Genomic DNA, 19,381 nt, shown 5'->3' on the forward strand with positions numbered 1-19,381 from the left:
ACTATCGATACAGTTCCTTCACGCGACAAAGCTGTTTAATTTGTCGAATCAGCGATTTTCTTCTAGACACGCAGAGAGAGTTAGAACATTTACTGAACAAGAAATGCCAGAAGCATCAATCGACTTAAGACGCTCACCAACAGCTGTCTCCGCAGATGCCACTGCTTGCAAAACCAAGCTTGAGACCCAAATAACTGTTTAGTTGTAGACACAATTAGCACATGCTGTGGTGAGCATCCCCATTGCTTGGCAGGTGAACCAGATGTTGCATTAACCCAAGATTTTCACACTACACCACCCCCATCCCCACCACCACAACCAAACACACATCCCCCATCCCCATCTTCTTCGTTTCCATCCCCTACCTCTCAACATATGGCTTCGGACCCACGTGGCTTTTCAAAGACAATGCGATCAAACAACTTACACATTGTATATATTGCCGAACCACAGACAGATGTCTGAGCATCCTTTGGAAACGACCTCACGGAGGAGTGGGTACTGACAATAACATGCCTCAATTCCAAACCACTTCTTCCTACTCTATGCTTCTGAACTAACGACTGAAGATATCCTTGTGAAATAAATAAAGAGACTTCCTCTTGTACTCTGACAAAAAGTTTAATTCAAATTAAAGTACAGAGTAACTCCTGCGGGACTGGGGAAGTTTTCCAATTACCGTCCCTCCTAATCTTTCATCCACGCTTACATGTATCTCCACTTCCGTCTTCCCCGAACTTTGATCGGGATGAGATAAAACTAATTTTTATTGATTTCAATTCATACATTTCTTACGATCCCTCGGAGATGGAAACTCGCTAGATGCACAGGTTTCAGAATTTTTATTTAATTTCAAGTTGTAAAGAATTAAATTTCAAAGTTGTCCTTCAAACGGCATACAGCGTGACTTGTAATGTTTACAGATGTTGTGTGTCTACGTCAGAGGTAGTGCAGCGGCTTGCTGCTTGTCGCGCATCACCTCTCACTGCTCACTCGTCATAGTAATACGCCCCAAACTGGAGACGGTTCACCAGTAAGTCTACAGGAGAAACACCTACAAGCCCTGATGAAGACTGAAGTCTGATGTCTGATTGATGTCTTTCTGATGTCTGATTGATGCCTTTCTGGTGTCTGATTGATGTCTTTCTGGTGTGATTGATGTCTTTCTGGTGTCTGATTGATGTCTTACTGACATTTCATTTATGTCTGATTGATATTTGATTGATGTCTGACTGATGTCTTGTTTATTTCTGATGATGTACGGATAATGTCTTGATTGTGTATGAGTTTATGGTGGATGATGTTCATATAATGTCTGAGTGATGTTTAATGGTGGATAATGTACAGGTGTCTGATCATGTACAGGTGTCTGATAATGTTCAGAAAGTCACTGATAATGTACAGTAAGTGTCTGAAGGAGTGCGGAAGGTGTCTGATAATGAACAGAAAGTGTCTGATAATGTTCAGAAAGAGTCTGATAATGTACAGAAAGTGTCTGAAAGAGTGTGGAAGGTGTCTGATAATGTACAGAAAGTCTGATAATGTCCAGAACGTCTCTGATAATGTACAGAAAGTGTCTCGAAGCGTGCGAAAGGTGTCTGATAATGTACAGAAAGTGTCTGAAAGACTGCGAAAGGTGTTTGATAATGTACAGAAGGTGTCTGATAATGTACAGAAAGTTTCTGAAAGAGTATGGAAGGTGTCTGATAATGTACAGAAAGTGTCTGAAAGAGTGCGGAAGGTGTTTGATAATCTACAGAAAGTGTCCGAAAGAATATGGAAGGTGTCTGATGATGTACAGAAAGTGTCCGAAAGAGTATGGAAGGTGTCTGATAATGTACAGAAAATGTCTGAAAGAGTGCGGAAGGTGTTTTATAATGTACAGAAAGTGTCCGAAAGAGTATGGAAGGTGTCTGATAATGTACAGAAAGTGTCTGAAAGTGTATGGAAGGTGTCTGATAATGTACAGAAAGTGTCTGAAAGAGTATGGAAGGAGTCTGATAATGTACAGAAAGTGTCTGAAAGAGTGCAGAAGGTGTCTGATAATGTACGAAAGTGTCTGAAAGAGTGCAGAAGGTGTCTCATAATATACAGAAAGTGTCAGAAAGAGTATGGAAGGTGTCTGATAATGTACAGAAAGTGTCTGAAAGAGTGCAGGAGGTGTCTCATTATATACAGAAAGTGTTTGAAAGAGTATGGAAGGTGTCTGATAATGTACAGAAAGTGTCTGAAAGAGTATGGAAGGTGTCTGATAATGTACAGAAAGTGTCTGAAAGAGTGCAGAAGGTGTCTAATAATGTACAGAAAGTGTCCGAAAGAGTATGGAAGGTGTCTGATAATGTACAGAAAGTGTCTGAAAGAGTGCAGAAGGTGTCTGATAATGTACAGAAAGTGTCTGAAAGAGTTTGGAAGGTGTCTGATAATGTACAGAAAGTGTCTGAAAGAGTATGGAAGGTGTCTGATAATGTACAGAAAGTGTCTGAAAGAGTATGGAAGGTGTCTGATAATGTACAGAAAGTGTCTGAAAGAGTGCAGAAGGTGTCTCATAATATACAGAAAGAGTGCAGAAGGTGTCTGATAATGTACAAAAAGTGTCTGAAAGAGTTTGGAAGGTGTCTGATAATGTACAGAAAGTGTCTGAAAGAGTGCGGATGGTGTATGATAATGCCCATATTATGTCATATAATGTCCAGAAGATGCCTGATAATGTCCTAATGGTGTCTGATAAAGTTCAGATAACGTTAAAATGGCTGATAATATCAAGATAATATCTGACCATGTCCGACATTTACGATTCAAATCGCACGTTGTTTGATACTGGAAGCTTGATAGGAATAGTTCTTGCAAAGGAGACACAGCAGTATGTTCTTATAATGAGTCTTAACACCAATCGTAAGGCCATCCGTAATATCAGCCTTATATTAACACCATCCTTTCAGCCAACCTTACCACCAATCGTAACGCCATCCGTAAAACAAGCCTTAACACCATCCTTTCAGCCAACCTTAACACCAATCGTAACGACAAGACCAAGCAGTTAAATATGAAACCTCCTCGCTTTCACTGATACTGGCCAAATCAAATATTAAGCTTCCCATCTCAATACCACCCTGAACATTAACGTGTGAGTCTACAGATCCTCGTAAGGAGATGTACATTAATGAATCTGACAATCCACATTGACGCCTCGGGGCTACAGTGTAGTTGAAGTGTTCACCACAAATATTGATCCTGACGAACAACAAAAACTGCCTCGGTTATAATTAACGTTCTCACTGCTTAGTTTCCTTACCACAGCATCGTCTACCACGGCCCTGGGAGCCGTCTTGTCGTGGAATGGGATGTTATGTAATACACGGCCCATTAGTGCTGCTCCTAGTCTACTCATTCACTGTCTGTGTAGAGGCGAACAGGGATTAAGGACAAACACTGGGAGTTGTAAGCTTGAAATTATAGCTGTTTTACAACAGAATTCTTAAATTAGCTTTCGTGTTTGTTGTCTTTTGAAGACGTTTCTTCTTGGACGATGTTGCAGTGCAGTTAGAGACGCAGCCGGTGCGGTGAGTGAAGTCGTTTGCGTTGTGGCTTATAATTAGGGTAAATGTTGACCTCAAGTCAACAGAAGATGCGCCATCATTAGAGTCAAGTGTTCGTCTCTCTCGCATTAGGGGCGGTGTGGTGACCTATTGGTTAATTGTTCTCGCTGCTTCGAAGTTTTATAGGGTAGCGAAACCACGTTTCGGGATTTTCCGTCGTGATTTTGATGTTGTGCTGTGTAAAACATACTCTAACACTCACTAACATTCTTACACATCCTCTGGGGGCGGTCGGGTAGCCTTGTGGTTAAAGTGTTCGCTCGTCACGCCGAAGACCCGGGTTCGATTCCCGACATGGGTACAAAGTGTGAAGCCCATTTCTGGTGTCCCCCGCCGTGATATTGCTGGAATATTGCTAAAAGCGGCGTAAAACCATACTCACTCACTCACTCACTCTTACACATCCTCACACTCATATTAACACTTATTGTTTTCGGGGTGGTAGGGTAGCCTAGTGGTTAAAGCGTTCACTCGTCACGCCGAAGACGCGGTTTCTGGTGTCCCCCGACGTGATATTGCTGGAATATTGCTAAAAGCGGCGTAAAACCATACTCACTCACTCACTCACATATCACATTCTCAATAACTTACATATTTTCACACTCACATGAACATTTACACAATCTTACGTACTCTCCTCTATATGGCTGAAGAAACAGCTAATGCGAAGTAACATTTAAACCCAATCGTTTTCTCTCACACATCAGTCACAATCATGCCCCCACAGACTGATGGGACACACAGCTGTCACACTCATGCCCCCACAGACTGATGGGACACACATCAGTCACAATCATGCCCCCACAGACTGATGGGACACACATCAGTCACAATCATGCCCCCACAGACACATCAGTCACAATCATTCCCTCACAGACACATCAGTCACAATCATGGGAGTTTACTTACTTTAAAAGTCCAGTTTCCACCCTTGCCGAACTAGGCTGGTATTTCTGGGCTCGATCGTAGCGCCACCAGTGGCTATTACGAGTTATGTCCCTTCTATGCCTCCCCTATGGACCAATCAGATTCCACCTCCGGAATCACTAACATTTGCTTCAAACAAAATGGCGGCGCCCAGTGATGACGATCTGATCGATAATCAAGATCTATATTGTCATGAAACGGGTCTTACATGCATCAAATCACGTGAGCACCTTGCTTAAAAACATGAAAAGATTAGAAAAATATGTGTTGACAACGAGTTGGCGGTGAACATACTTTACAAATCTTGCAATCGACCGAAATATACATGACAGTTTTCAAACAGGATTTCCATTTCGTTGCGCGATTTTGATTGGACCATGCATAGACTCGTTAGTCCAGCCAAAATGTAACTCCATAATACCAGCCTAGTTCGGCAAGGGTGGAAACTGGGCTTTTATAGTCAGTTAACTCCCTTGCCTCGGGAAGATGGTGCGGTGGATGTTTGTTGTCGGTGTAACCACGTGACTTTTGTTTGTTGAAGGGGCAACCACATGTGGTGGGTGCTTGTTGTTGGTGTGACCACGTGACTTTTGTTTGTTGAAGGAGCAACCACGTGTGGTGGGTGCTTGTTGTCGGTGTAACCACGTGACTTTTGTTTGTTGAAGGGGCAACCACGTGTGGTGGGTGCTTGTTGTTGGTGTGACCACGTGACTTTTGTTTGTTGAAGGGGTAACCACGTGTGGTGGGTGCTTGTTGTTGGTGTGACCACGTGACTGTTGCTTGTTAAAAGGGGTAACCACGTGTTTATTGCTTTTTGAAGGTGTGACCACGTGTGTTTGTTGTTGCAGGTGTGATGGACAAGGAGACAAAGGATACAATGAGTCTTCCACGCTGTGGTAACAGCGACAAAGACGACATGAGCCGAGGCGCGAGGAGGAAGCGGTATACGTTACAAGGTAAAATTCTTTACAGTCAACAACTTTTAAACTTTAAGATCCAACAAGCTAAATTCCTTTACGTTAACAACTTTTACTGCTTAAAAATCTTCAGCAGTTAATATCACTTTCAGTTAACATCAGTTAGAGTTTTAACATCATTTACAGTTACTTTGCAGTGTTAATGTCATATACAGTTAACATCCCGAATAGTATCCTTTATGGTTCTAACATCCTTAAAATGTTACCTTATTTACAGATAATATTCTTTACATTTAACATCTTTTACAGTGAACACTATAAGTTGTATACCTCGTATACAGTTTTGACATCATTTGCAGTTAATGCCCCTTTACAGTCAACATCCTTTACGGTCAACATCCTTTACGGTTAACATCACTGTCTTTCAACATCGTTTACTGTGCCGTTAGATGGGAGTGGTTGGGTGCCCGATAGAGACCAGAGAGTCTTTGTTTAGCTTTGTGTACAGCTGCCGTCCAGATCAGTGGGGCTGTAAAAAACATTTCTAGAACTTTTACGTGCAGCAAGCTGCCTTAATGACGTGCATTTATGCTATGTCGGCATAACTGGGCGGAAGTGACGTAGCGAGGAGTACCCATTGTCTGAAGCACTTCCTTCTCACATCGATCGCCTAGCAGAACAAAATGTGATGAGAGGAATGGCCTTTCAATGTTTCCGTTAATGATTTAAGTTCCTTTGAAAACATTTTCCAACTCTATGTTAAATCCGTTGGCTTCTTGTGTTTCCAATCACTGCGTTGTGTCGTGCATTTCGTCGAACACTGTCGGACTCATGTTTAACTTTGCATGAGGTGAGGTGAAATGGGGATTAACGTCGCGTTCAAGATTATTGCACATATAATATAGTGCTAGCCAACTGAGATACCATGCCGTAGTTTAACATGAATATCCCACTCAGACACAGTATACTGACTTCGAGCCGACCAGTTCTTGTTAATCTGTCACGGATGACGTTGGTAACGGATTCCTCTGTCACGGATGACGTTGTAACAGATTCATCTGTCACGGATGACGTTGGTAACATATTCATCTGTCACGGATGACGTTGTAACAGATTCATCTGTCACGGATGACGTTGGTAACCTATTCATCTGTCAAGGATGACGTTGTAGCAGATTCATCTGTCAAGGATGACTTTGTAACAGATTCATCTGTCACGGATGACGTTGTAACAGATTCATCTGTCACGGATGACTTTGTAACAGATTCATCTGTCAAGGATGACGTTGATAACAGATTCATCTGTCAAGGATGACGTTGTAACAGATTCATCTGTCAAGGATGACGTTGGTAACAGATTCATCTGTCAAGGATGACGTTGTAACAGATTCATCTGTCAAGGATGACGTTGTAACAGATTTATCTTTAACGGATGACGTAACAGATTCATCTGTCAAGGACGACGTTGTAACTGATTCATCTGTCACGGATGACGTTGGTATCTCATTAAACTGTACACAACGATGATAATAGCACAGGAAACATTCAGCATGTATTCGACTGTTAACGCTAACCGCGGATGTACTAGTAATCATGACGTTGTCAGAAGTTCAACCCGTCGCTGATTCTGTAAAGGCAGCACATTCAGCCACCAGTGATGACCTTGTCAAAAGACGTTGACGTTGGCACCTGAATGGTCCGTTAATGCTGAAGCCAACATAATTGCTACACTCCTAAAACAGCCTCATCAGTTCATGTTCCGCCACCAGATACGGTGGAAGTTTGCTGTAGAGCTGTCGGAATAGCCTCCATGCATCTACCAGAGCTAATATAATGGGAACAAGATCCTGTCTCGAAAAAATGCCATTATATATTTATGCAATTTTAGAAAAGTTAAACTTGTACTTCTCCGACAAAACCACCAAGCATTTCCTTTAATTATCCATTTCACAAGCAATCGTGCACCTTGTTTGTGTGAGGCAATGTCAGATTCGAGAGACCAAATCCTAAATAGGAACTATTTGAGCGCAGCATTATACGAGGGAGGAAATGTGAAACTGTGAATGACACAAGCCGCTACAGGGAACAATTCTTAACGAGCACCCGATGGTGACTTGCTCTAGGCTAAGGCAAAAAATACATATGGATTTCATTCGTCCATGTAGCATTGGGTACAGTCATTGGGAATGGATTCAAAATGCCGTCAAATTATTCTTATTTCCTGGAGAGTAAATCTCGAGGCTATATGGATAACATCCAGGTCACGTGACCTTCTTGGCCCTATTTTTGCACCTGCGAACCATTCAAACACGTGTATTTTGTGTCCTAGTGTTTAGACCATGTGCACATATACCAGCTTTGTTTCACATCTTATACCGAGCTTATGGGTGGTACTTCGATTTCTGGGTGTATGAGTCAGTGAGTGAGTAGGGGTTTTCACTGCCTTTAGCAACATTCATGAGATTTCACAGCGTGAGACACAAGAAATATACTTTAGATTGTACTCGGATGGAGATCTGGCTTATAGATGGTACTTGGATAGGCGGTCTGGCTTATAGATGGTACTTGGATAGGCGGTCTGGCTTATAGATGGTACTTGGGTTGGTAGTCTGGCTTATTAATGGTTCATGGGTTGGTAGTCTGGCTTATAAATGGTACTTGGATGGCGGTCTGGCTTATAGATGGTACTTGGATAGGCGGTCTGGCTTATAGATGGTACTTGGGTTGGCGGTCTGGCTTATAGATGGTACTTGGGTTGGTGGTCTGGCTTATAGATGGTACTTGGATGGATGCCCTGGCTTATAGATTGTATTTGGATGGATGCCCTGGCTTATATATGGTAGTTTGGTTAGTGGTCTGGCTTGTAGATGGTACTTGGATGGTGACCTGTCTTATAGATGGTACTTGGGTGGCGGTCTGGCTTATAGGTGGTACTTTGGTAGCGGTCTGGCTTATAGATGGTACTTGGGTTAGTGGTCTGGCTTATAGATGGTACTTGGGTTAGTGGTTTGGCTTATAGATGGTACTTGGGTTGGTGGTCTGGCTTATAGATGGTACTTGGGTTGGTGTCCTGGCTTTTAGATGACGTTTGGGTTGGTGGTCTGGCTTTTAGATGGTACTTGGATGGTGGTCTGGCTTACAGATGGTACTTGGATTGTGGCCTGGCCTATAGATGGTACTTAGGTTGGTGGTCTGGCTTATATATAGCACTTGAATGGATGGCTTATCTTATACATTTGTAGATGGTACTTGGATGGATGGCCTTGGCGTTTAGATGGTGTTTTCGTCTTTGGAGTAGTTTATCGATAGACGACGGTTAAGTGGCCTGGCTGTAAGATAGTACACAGATGACGTCCATCGTGTAGATGACGTCCATCGTGAAAGAGCATGTCTCACCTGGGACCTGGCTTATAAATAATAATTGTATGGGTGATATCAAAGTATTGCTCACAGCCTTTGTTCTGGAAATGATCAAACAAGCATGTCAATCTCTTTTCCCTTGAATCACCCCGACATGCGTGATGGCATCTCCTGCATATGTGATGGCAACGTTTGCATACGTGATAGTATAACGCTGGCATACAACACAGCCGTTAGTGGATGACTGGGATCTTCAAAGACGACAGTGGGATTCCGCCAGCAACACTGAAGACATCAGAAAAAGGGGAATGTGTTTACCGCTCGCCTCACAATCTGTGTCTGTAGTTTCATGGATCAATCAATCACATGCATCACGCAACACGTCATTTTCCCTGCGTGGAGGGTCGGGTAGCCGAGATTACCCTTTTGTCCCTGCTAGGTGGTGTTGGGGGCAGGGGTGACCCAGTGGTCAAGAACCTTCTATGTACAGTGCAGGTTTGGTACCAGAGGGCGCATCCTCCATTTTCAGACAACTTTCGTTTCTATGACATTCCTACCTCTGTTTGTGTTCGCTACGAGTGCTTGAGTAGTGTGCCCCTTTCCCCTTCGCTCCACTTTCAGGTTTTGAAATCTTTTATTCATTTCTTGATTGTCAATGATCATCTTTCTCTATCATGGCCATAGGCTTGTAGCTCTGTACGTCACGGTAATGTTCCCCACGTGTTTTCAATGCTCCCTGCACAGCCTACCACCCATCTACCCACCGACCAACTCACCCACCTTCAAACACACACACACACACACACACACACACACACACACACACACACACACACACACACACACACACACACACACGCACGCACGCACGCACGCACGCACACACGCACGCACACACACACGCACACACACACACACACACACACACACACACGCATGGACGCATGCACGCATGCACGCACTCACACACACACACCCGGGCTGAGGGTCATAGGTGCTTTACCTCACCCTCAAGGAACGCACTGAGGGGAACGTGATGCGACAGAGCTCCACACACCAGTGGCACTTCATGGACACAGAGGGCTGTTGTTGCTGTGCCCCACCTGTGAGCCAGCGGGCTGTTGTTGCTGTGCCCCACCTGTGAGCCAGCAGGCTGTTGTTGCTGTGCCCCACCTGTGAGCCAGCGGGCTGGGTTGGGCGCCATGTGCAGCCAGAGTTACATCCCCTGACCCCCAGGCAGGTGGCAGTACATGGAACCAACAGGGAGAGGCGAGCATTTGTCACCCCTGGGGAAGTATGTACTCAGACCAAAATAGGGAAGTTGGATGAAAGGAACACGTTGAACTCCTCCCAGGGAAGCCCTAGAATGGGTGATATTAGCTCGCATTAGCGCAGGGATACACAACAGCTGAAACCAGTCTGATTTAGCCCACTACATTATATCAAGAGAGTTCGTCATGTTGGGGATCTCTTTATGATCTCATGTAGGATCTCTTTGGGTTTATAATAGGCAGTGACAGACTAATTTCTCATCACTCATTATAACACCATGCACAAGTACAATATAGGGTGTTGAAAGTTTTTATAGCTACAAAATATAGTTTTAAACATGTGCGCGTTCCATTAGTGAAACAGGAATCAGCAGAAGATGGTAACTGCAGACAGTACCAGGTAAAAGGGTAAACACAGCAGAAGTGTGTGGATTTTACATCTTATGTACTGAACAAACAGTGTTCAATTATGATATGCTCTGATTTCTATATTATGAAATCCAAATCAACTTATATTCTCGAAAATAAGTTCATTGAGAAATAACATCTATATGTATTTGATAGGGGTATACCCCATTGCATAAATGCATCTTATTCTTTTCATGCTTCGAAGTTAGACATAAACCTGATGTGTTTGTTATGATTAGAAACAGTTGGTGAAACAGTACAGTAAGTATTTGAGATCTGACTGTTTTTAGGGTAAAATAAAACATACACGTACTTTCACATTTGTGAAGAGAGAGTGAAGTCAAGTGTTAATTCAAAAGTAATATGCGGAGATCTTTTCAAGCACAGCTGTCTACAAATAATAATGGATGTCGACAGTCACCTACTACCTTTCCAGGTAAGGAGATGGTCACGTGAACATCGGAACGTTTCAGAACTGCAGGCTAAAACAGAGCAGCAGTAGTAGAATACTGTAAAAATGTAAATGAATGATTTAACCTGGAGTGAGTGTTTTGGGCCTCGTAGAGGGGAGTGACCTCAGCCTAGGCTCACAGCAATGATTTCAGCCTGCTGCAGGGGCCTAAATGGACATCATGACGACATACCGTATGACTTGACGTCACTTTGTTGTCACCTCATCGTGGCCAATGTTCGCACTTTGCTAACACAAATGAATAATATGAGTAAAGCAAAATCCCCCATACTCTTTGACAATTAACTGATATGGTTACTACTAATAATAATAATAACAATAATGCTGCTGCTGCTGATGATGATGATGATGATGATGATGATGATGATGAATCGAACTATTACAAGAGGGCTCTACAGCCTTTCGGCTTGGAGCCCTAATAATCCATTTGTATTGTGCATTTGTCATGCTGGGTATCATGTTCAAAGCAAAATAAATCTGTGTGCACTCGATATTCATTCTCAGCTCCCAGGGGAGTATACAACCCAAGCTGCCTGTGAAGGTTAACAGTCAGAGTATATCACATACCACTACTTTGACGTCAGAAGCAGTGTCGTCATCAAACTAGTGATGACGTCATGTGTCGTGACGGGGATACAGTACGAATAACACCATCGTGGGGAGACATATAAAAAATATATTTCCTGCGTTGAAGTAATTAATCATCGACAGGAATTTCAAGGAACCGCAAATCAAACTAAAACGAGACGCCTCACTGTAGACGTGTTTCCTGAGATTGCCGTTCACGACGACAGCAATACACACGGGTTTTGCCTGACTGCTCTCATCTCATAGGAAATAACTCTCAGCCAGTCTGTCAGTACAAACATCAAATATTGAAACTCCTGCTACGCCATGTTCAATCTACTCTCGTCGTATCTCGCGAGACAAGATCAGTCAGGATCAATTGAAGGTTGAAGTCTGAGGTTTGAGAAGAAACAACATATGTTCTTGCTGAGGTTTGAACATTGTACTTATACACGTGGTGTGGATGAACTATGCATATCATCACCCATGTGTCTCAAAGAGACAGTCGTTCCCAGCTACCGCATACACTGGACTGGACCTTTGTGGTAATGTCGAAAATTTCGATTTTTTTTGCGAGTGAGCCTTTCTTGTTGAAAGGTGCGGGTGCCTGGTTTTTATTCTTCAAATTGACCTAAAACTGGACGAGTGTAGTTTTGAATGACGTAATCTGTATCAGTTAGATTGTGCCCCCCACTGCCCAACTAGCCTCTCCAATGGATATCTTTATACAGCGAAACCTTGTGAGTCCGTTAGCCCGTCTACTAAACGATTTGACCCGTGAAGAACCGGGTAGGAATAGGTCTTTAGCAACACATGTTTGTTGTAAGAGGCGACTAACGGGATCAGGTGGTCAGGCTCGCTGACGTGGTTGTTACACGTCATCGTATCCCAACTGAGTAGATCGATGCTTATGATGTCAATCACTGGATTGTCTGGTCCAGACTCGATTATTTACAGACCGCCGTCATACAGCTGGAATATTGCAGGAAGCGGCGTTAAACAACAAACAAAGAAAAGACAAACCACGCGTTCAATACACTCATATTTCCTGGTTTTAGGAACGCCATTGAGCCATCGAACTTCTATTTCTTACACACACTTATCACCTTTCTCAACTTCAGAAAACTCAGTCTTTCACACTGTAGTATATAATAAAACACACACCAATACAAACACTCACTCATATACACACACACACACACACACACACACACACACACACACACACACACACACACACACACACACACACACACACACACACACACACACACACACACATTTGAAACACCTGGTATCAAACATATGTGTGAAATCGAATTTCAAGTCCGTGATTTCTACTCCATGGTGTTGACCAAAAGTCAGATGATGACGGACTACTTTCTAGATTGAAATCTACTGATAAGTAACTCGTGATTCACCAACGTCTGTGTCAAAACTTTATGGTTTCAGAGTGTTAATACGTTTTCTTTCATCCTGTATAGTTAGCATTATCATCATCGCCTATAAGATAGAGAGAGATGGCGGAAACATTGTTGTAGAGGGTCACACTTGGTATGAGTAGTAAACAGTCAGCCGGATGATGACACTCATGACCCTTGTATCACTGCGCCACTGCGGTCATAAGAGAAGAAAAATTATGCATCGATTCGATGCTAAATTGGCGCGATTTTAGGGGGTGTAAGAAACAGATTAATGCGCTCGTGCCTGTCATATACCATTTATCTTACAACTCGTTTCAAAAACGTTTCTAACCCTTTCGCTCTTTAGATACGTTGTGTAACCACTCGTTGTAAGATAAATGGTATCTGACATCCACTCGTGGTGTAATTTCTCTATATAAACTTTAGGGGCATTATAGTATCGTCATGATTCATTGATACGGAAAAAACAAGGCATGACAAGGGCTCTTTTCGGCCCACGAGATCTGCATAATTGAAGAAATGGGGGGAAGCCTTTTCAAATCGTTATGAAAGTTATGTGTTAACATGCATGGGAATTTGACTTGGTTCGTTTCATATTTGGGACTTAAAAAGATGTAATGTATATCTGAGGATGCGTTCTGTCAAAAAGCCTGACTATACATGTTTCCAGGAAGCGATTTTCTAATGTTTGAACATTAGCAGGTCTTTGACCCAAACTGACTTTCTTTGCAAATGTAGATACAGCTGTCCAAATGTATGACCGCCTCCGTGGTCTAGTAGTAGAGCGTCCGCCCGGAGAGATCCGCGACCGCGTCATACCAAAAGACGTTAAAAGATGGTACTTGTTGTTACCCTGTCTGGCGCTCGGCATTAAGGGGCTAAAACAAGGACTGGTCGGCTCGGAGTCAGTATACTGTGTCTGAGTGGGGTATTCATGTTAAACTGCGGCATGGTGACTCAGTGAGCTAGCACTATAAATCGGCATCAGTCCCCCATTTCACCTCACCTCACCTCCAAATATATGGCAAAACATTCATTTTGAGTGACGAACTTATCGGCCTTTTTCACTCATTTTAGCCATTCTTATGGATTTTATTTTGTCAGAAGTCCAAAACTTGCAAGTGTGGGAAAGAAAGGGGAGTTGGCTTTACTGATGGAAATGAATAAGGAAACACTTTTTATGACACAGTAAAATGATATGTTATCATGGGTTCCCAGCCTTGTCGGCCAAATACGCTTTGGAAACAATGCACACAAACTAACCTCAAAATTTGATTCAGACATGTATTGAATTCGTATACGCGCTACTGACAGAAAATCATATTTCCCTAGATGTTTCATTGTTCCCTTATAAGTTTCAGTGTAAAAAGATTTCAAGTTTATAACAAGTTAAAAACATTTTCAATGGGCCAAAAAAGGCCCTTATGCTACCTCGTCCTTATAGTGAGCATCACTGTATATACAAACGACACGCCGTGATATATATTGTTCAAAGCGGCATTAACTCAAACCTTAGAACCAATATGTCCTGAAAGAAAGGTTGAATAATGATGCTTATTATGAACAAGGTGTTGATTTGCTACCTCTATGCATGGTTTATTTAGGAGTAGACCTACTGTGTTTTCAGCAAAGAGCTATGTTACCTGTAGATTTTACCACGCTAAAATTAACTTTTGAAACCGAACGCGCCGCATTGAAAACACAATGACTAAATAAAACGCGAACTCTTTGGTGTTAGCAAATATACTGAGTGAAGCGGCATGTGTTGAGTCCAGTGTTTTGAGTGTGTTGTCGATCAGAATTACAGAATCACCGACAAGTCTTTAAACAAAAAATGGCGCTGTACATGCTCAAGCTGTTTGTTTACACAGTAATACTTCACTCGAACATATGACAGGCTTTGAAAGCATATAAGCAACTTCGTTAGCTAACGAGGTCGGCACTCTTGAAGAAAACTAAGCAAGCTTTGCAAAGCATTCGTTCTACACCGCACATCACCATCATGACGTCATATCACTCATTGTGACGCAAAAATATGAAGTCACAGTCGAATAAAAGCGCCAAATTCCATGTTCCCTGTTTTCCCCAAAACTTAAAATACATTATCTTTGTAGATTTCTATCGTGTTTTCTGCCCAAAATGGGTTGCCACACAACCGTTGACTATTGTAGTAAACACAACTTTGCATTTTGTAGCCTATAATTGTAGATATACTTATTTAAATATGCCTACCGACGATGACTGAAAAAAGTTCTATGAATATTAGCTTCCGCGGTGATGCGGCCGTCAAATCGGCTGTATTAATCACAGGGGACTTATTGTGATTTGACAACCTCTGATTGACTAATCAGAATCGAGTAATTTCCAAATTCATGGTCGAACTTGCTTTATTTCTTTTAAATATTCATTCCTGGTAGTGTGTGGTGTGACATGAATGTTTGATAATCACCAGCAGACGAGGACTATAACGCACTACTTACGGATGACCTCATTCGTGACCTGCTGATTGGAAGAACTTGAAACCTCCCGAGTTTCTTGAATTATGTACCAAATGATACGAGATTTGATTTGATTGGTGTCTCGATGTATTGGCCCTATGTTTAGACACTACGAAATAAACAGATCGTAGCAGCTGGGCTTTGAGAGACTGAAGCTGTTTGATTATTTATTAGCCTGGACTATATGGACATCGTGTTAATCTTGACGTTGCTCATGTACTGGCTAAGCCCTAGACTTGTTGTCTGCAATTCCCATAGTCCTAATTAGTCCACCTTTGCAAATACATCACTCCAGAAGCAGCGCCGGAGGCAGGAGTGAATCTTGCTTAACGCCGCATCAGTAGACGAAGTGGGGTGAAATGGGTTGATGTCGTGTTTGTGATGTTTCTCCGCGTGGTGTCACATTGAAGGCTATCTCTGTATAAATCTTCAACCACGAAGACATCAGGACTCATTACACACGTGACCCGTGAAGATCCGGGGTAGAAAAAGTCTTCAGCAACCCATGCCTGCCCTAAAAGGCGACTATGTTTGTCGTAAGAGGCGACTAACGGGATCGGATGGTCAGGCTCGCTGACTTGGTTGATGCATGTCATCGATCCCAATTACGTGGATCGATGCTCATGATATTAATCACTGGATTGTCTGGTCCAGACTCGATTATTTACAGAACGCCGTCATATAGCTGGGTGCGGCGTTAAACAATAAACCAACCAACCAACTTATTACACAGAGACAATGTCCGAATTTCAAAAAGGGCACTTTAATACTGAGATCGCGACTGGAGCATTCGTCACCACTCGCCATTTCACACGTTTATTCTTAGTCTTGCAGCAGTACATGTGATGACGTCATTCACTACGTCATAGCGCGAGGTAGCTCAAACTACTAACTGTAACACTACTCACAATAGCAATACACTACAATGTTCAAGATTATGTGCGACCTGCAGAGGGGAATTGTTCTAATTGAACAGTTTTATTAAGAAACTTTATCCACGGTACATTTACAATATTTGTCCGGATGGAACTAATTCAATGATGATCGTTGACACATACATGTGTGTGTGTGTGTGGCTGCTTGTACGTGTACGATCGTATGCCAGTTGTATAGTGATTGGCCCGCGAGATACCATGCATGGATACTTTCTCCTCCCCAATACTGACAGTGAAGCCACATGTTCCCCATCGTGTTTACCGTGTGTTGGTCTCCTCCCCGACACTGACAGTGAAGCCACATGTTCCCCGTTGTGTTTACCATGTGTTGGTCTCCTCCCCCATACTGACAGTGAAGCCACATGTTCCCCATTGTGTTTACCATGTTTTGGTCTCCTCCCCGATACTGACAGTGAAGCCACATGCTCCCCGTTGTGTTTACCATGTGTTGGTCTCCTCCCCGACACTGACAGTGAAGCCACATGCTCCCCGTTGTGTTTACCATGTGTTGGTCTCCTCCCCAATACTGACAGTGAAGCCACATGCTCCCCGTTGTGTTTACCATTTGTTGGTCTCCTCCCCGACACTGACAGTGAAGCCACCTGTCCCCATTGTGTTTACCATTTGTTGGTCTCCTCCCCAATACTGACAGTGAAGCCACATGTTCCCATTGTGTTTACCATGTGTTGGTCTCCTCCCCGACACTGACAGTGAAGCCACATGCTCCCCGTTGTGTTTACCATGTGTTGGTCTCCTCCCCAATACTGACAGTGAAGCCACATGTTCCCATTGTGTTTACCATTTGTTGGTCTCCTCCCCGACACTGACAGTGAAGCCACATGCTCCCCGTTGTGTTTACCATGTGTTGGTCTCCTCCCCAATACTGACAGTGAAGCCACATGTTCCCCATTGTGTTTACCATGTGTTGGTCTCCTCCCCGACACTGACAGTGAAGCCACATGCTCCCCGTTGTGTTTACCATGTGTTGGTCTCCTCCCCAATACTGACAGTGAAGCCACATGTTCCCATTGTGTTTACCATTTGTTGGTCTCCTCCCCGACACTGACAGTGAAGCCACATGCTCCCCGTTGTGTTTACCATGTGTTGGTCTCCTCCCCAATACTGACAGTGAAGCCACATGTTCCCCGTTGTGTTTACCATGTGTTGGTCTCCTCCCCAATACTGACAAGGAAGCCACATGTTCCCCATTGTGTTTACCATGTGTTGATCTCCTCCCCCATACTGACAGTGAAGCCACATGTTCCCCGTTGTGTTTACCATGTGTTGGTCTCCTCCCCAATACTGACAGTGAAGCCACATGCTCCCCATTGTGTTTACCATGTGTTGGTTTCATCCCCAATATTGACAGTAAAGCCACATGTTCCCCACTGTGTTTACCATGTGTTGGTTTCCTCCCCAATATTGACAGTGAAGCCACATGCTCCCCGTTGTGTTTACCATGTGTTGGTCTCCTCCCCAATACTGACAGTGAAGCCACATGTTCCCCGTTGTGTTTACCATGTGTTGGTCTCCTCCCCAATATTGACAGTGAAGCCACATGTTCCCCATTGTGTTTACCATGTGTTGGTCTCCTCCCCAATACTGACAGTGAAGCCACATGTTCCCCGTTGTGTTTACCATGTGTTGGTTTCCTCCCCAATACTGACAGTGAAGCCACATGTTCCCCGTTGTGTTTACCATGTGTTGGTCTCCTCCCCAATACTGACAGTGAAGCCACATGTTCCCATTGTGTTTACCATTTGTTTGTCTCCTCCCCGACACTGACAGTGAAGCCACATGCTCCCCGTTGTGTTTACCATGTGTTGGTCTCCTCCCCGACACTGACAGTGAAGCCACATGTTCCCATTGTGTTTACCATTTGTTGGTCTCCTCCCCGACACTGACAGTGAAGCCACATGTTCCCCGTTGTGTTTACCATGTGTTGGTCTCCTCCCCAATACTGACAGTGAAGCCACATGTTCCCATTGTGTTTACCATTTGTTGGTCTCCTCCCCGACACTGACAGTGAAGCCACATGTTCCCCGTTGTGTTTACCATGTGTTGGTCTCCTCCCCAATACTGACAGTGAAGCCACATGTTCCCCGTTGTGTTTACCATGTGTTGGTCTCCTCCCCGACACTGACAGTGAAGCCACATGTTCCCCGTTGTGTTTACCATGTGTTGGTCTCCTCCCCAATACTGACAGTGAAGCCACATGTTCCGCATTGTGTTTACCATGTGTTGGTCTCCTCCCCAATACTGACAGTGAAGCCACATGCTCCCCGTTGTGTTTACAATGTGTTTGTCACCTCCCCAATACTGACACTAAAGCCACCTGTCCCCATTGTGTTTACCATGTGTTGGTCTCCTCCCCAATACTGACAGTGAAGCCACATGTTCCCCGTTGTGTTTACCATGTGTTGGTCTCCTCCCCGACACTGACAGTGAAGCCACATGTTCCCCATCGTGTTTACCGTGTGTTGGTCTCCTCCCCGACACTGACAGTGAAGCCACATGTTCCCCATTGTGTTTACCATGTGTTGGTCTCCTCCCCAATACTGACAGTGAAGCCACATGTTCCCCATTGTGTTTACCATGTGTTGGTCTCCTCCCCAATACTGACAGTGAAGCCACCTGTCCCCATTGTGTTTACCATGTGTTGGTCTCCTCCCCAATACTGACAGTGAAGCCACCTGTCCCCATTGTGTTTACCATGTGTTGGTCTCCTCCCCAATACTGACAGTGAAGCCACATGCTCCCCGTTGTGTTTACCATGTGTTGGTCTCCTCTCCAGGAAGCAAGTGGGCCAAGACCGACTTGACGTACAGGATCACCATGTTCAGCCGGGAACTGTCCAAGGGGCAAACTGTGATGGAAGTTGACAGAGCGTTAAAGGTAAGTCACGTGTCCCAGGGAAGGTATGACGATGTCAGAGTGTTAGCCCAAAGTGTCCGTTTCTCAGGTAACATCAAACTTTCATACATGCTTCTTTTTAAGTGTTTGCTAT

At 43.7% G+C, this 19,381-nt stretch overlaps 1 protein-coding gene across 1 annotated transcript in view; it reads left to right on the plus strand.

Moving 5' to 3' along the window:
• LOC124112473 (matrix metalloproteinase-16-like) overlaps positions 1-19,381 on the plus strand; it is a 92,223-nt gene that overhangs the window by 56,045 nt on the left and 16,797 nt on the right. Inside the window, exons 3-4 of the mRNA XM_048390876.1 lie at positions 5,372-5,479; positions 19,169-19,269. Of these exons, the coding sequence (XP_048246833.1) occupies positions 5,372-5,479; positions 19,169-19,269 (209 nt within the window). The remainder of the gene's footprint in view (positions 1-5,371; positions 5,480-19,168; positions 19,270-19,381) is intronic.

This window comes from Haliotis rufescens, unplaced genomic scaffold, assembly GCF_023055435.1.
Source record: "Haliotis rufescens isolate VD_foot unplaced genomic scaffold, xgHalRufe1.0.p SCAF_9, whole genome shotgun sequence".
Taxonomy (NCBI): domain Eukaryota; kingdom Metazoa; phylum Mollusca; class Gastropoda; order Lepetellida; family Haliotidae; genus Haliotis; species Haliotis rufescens.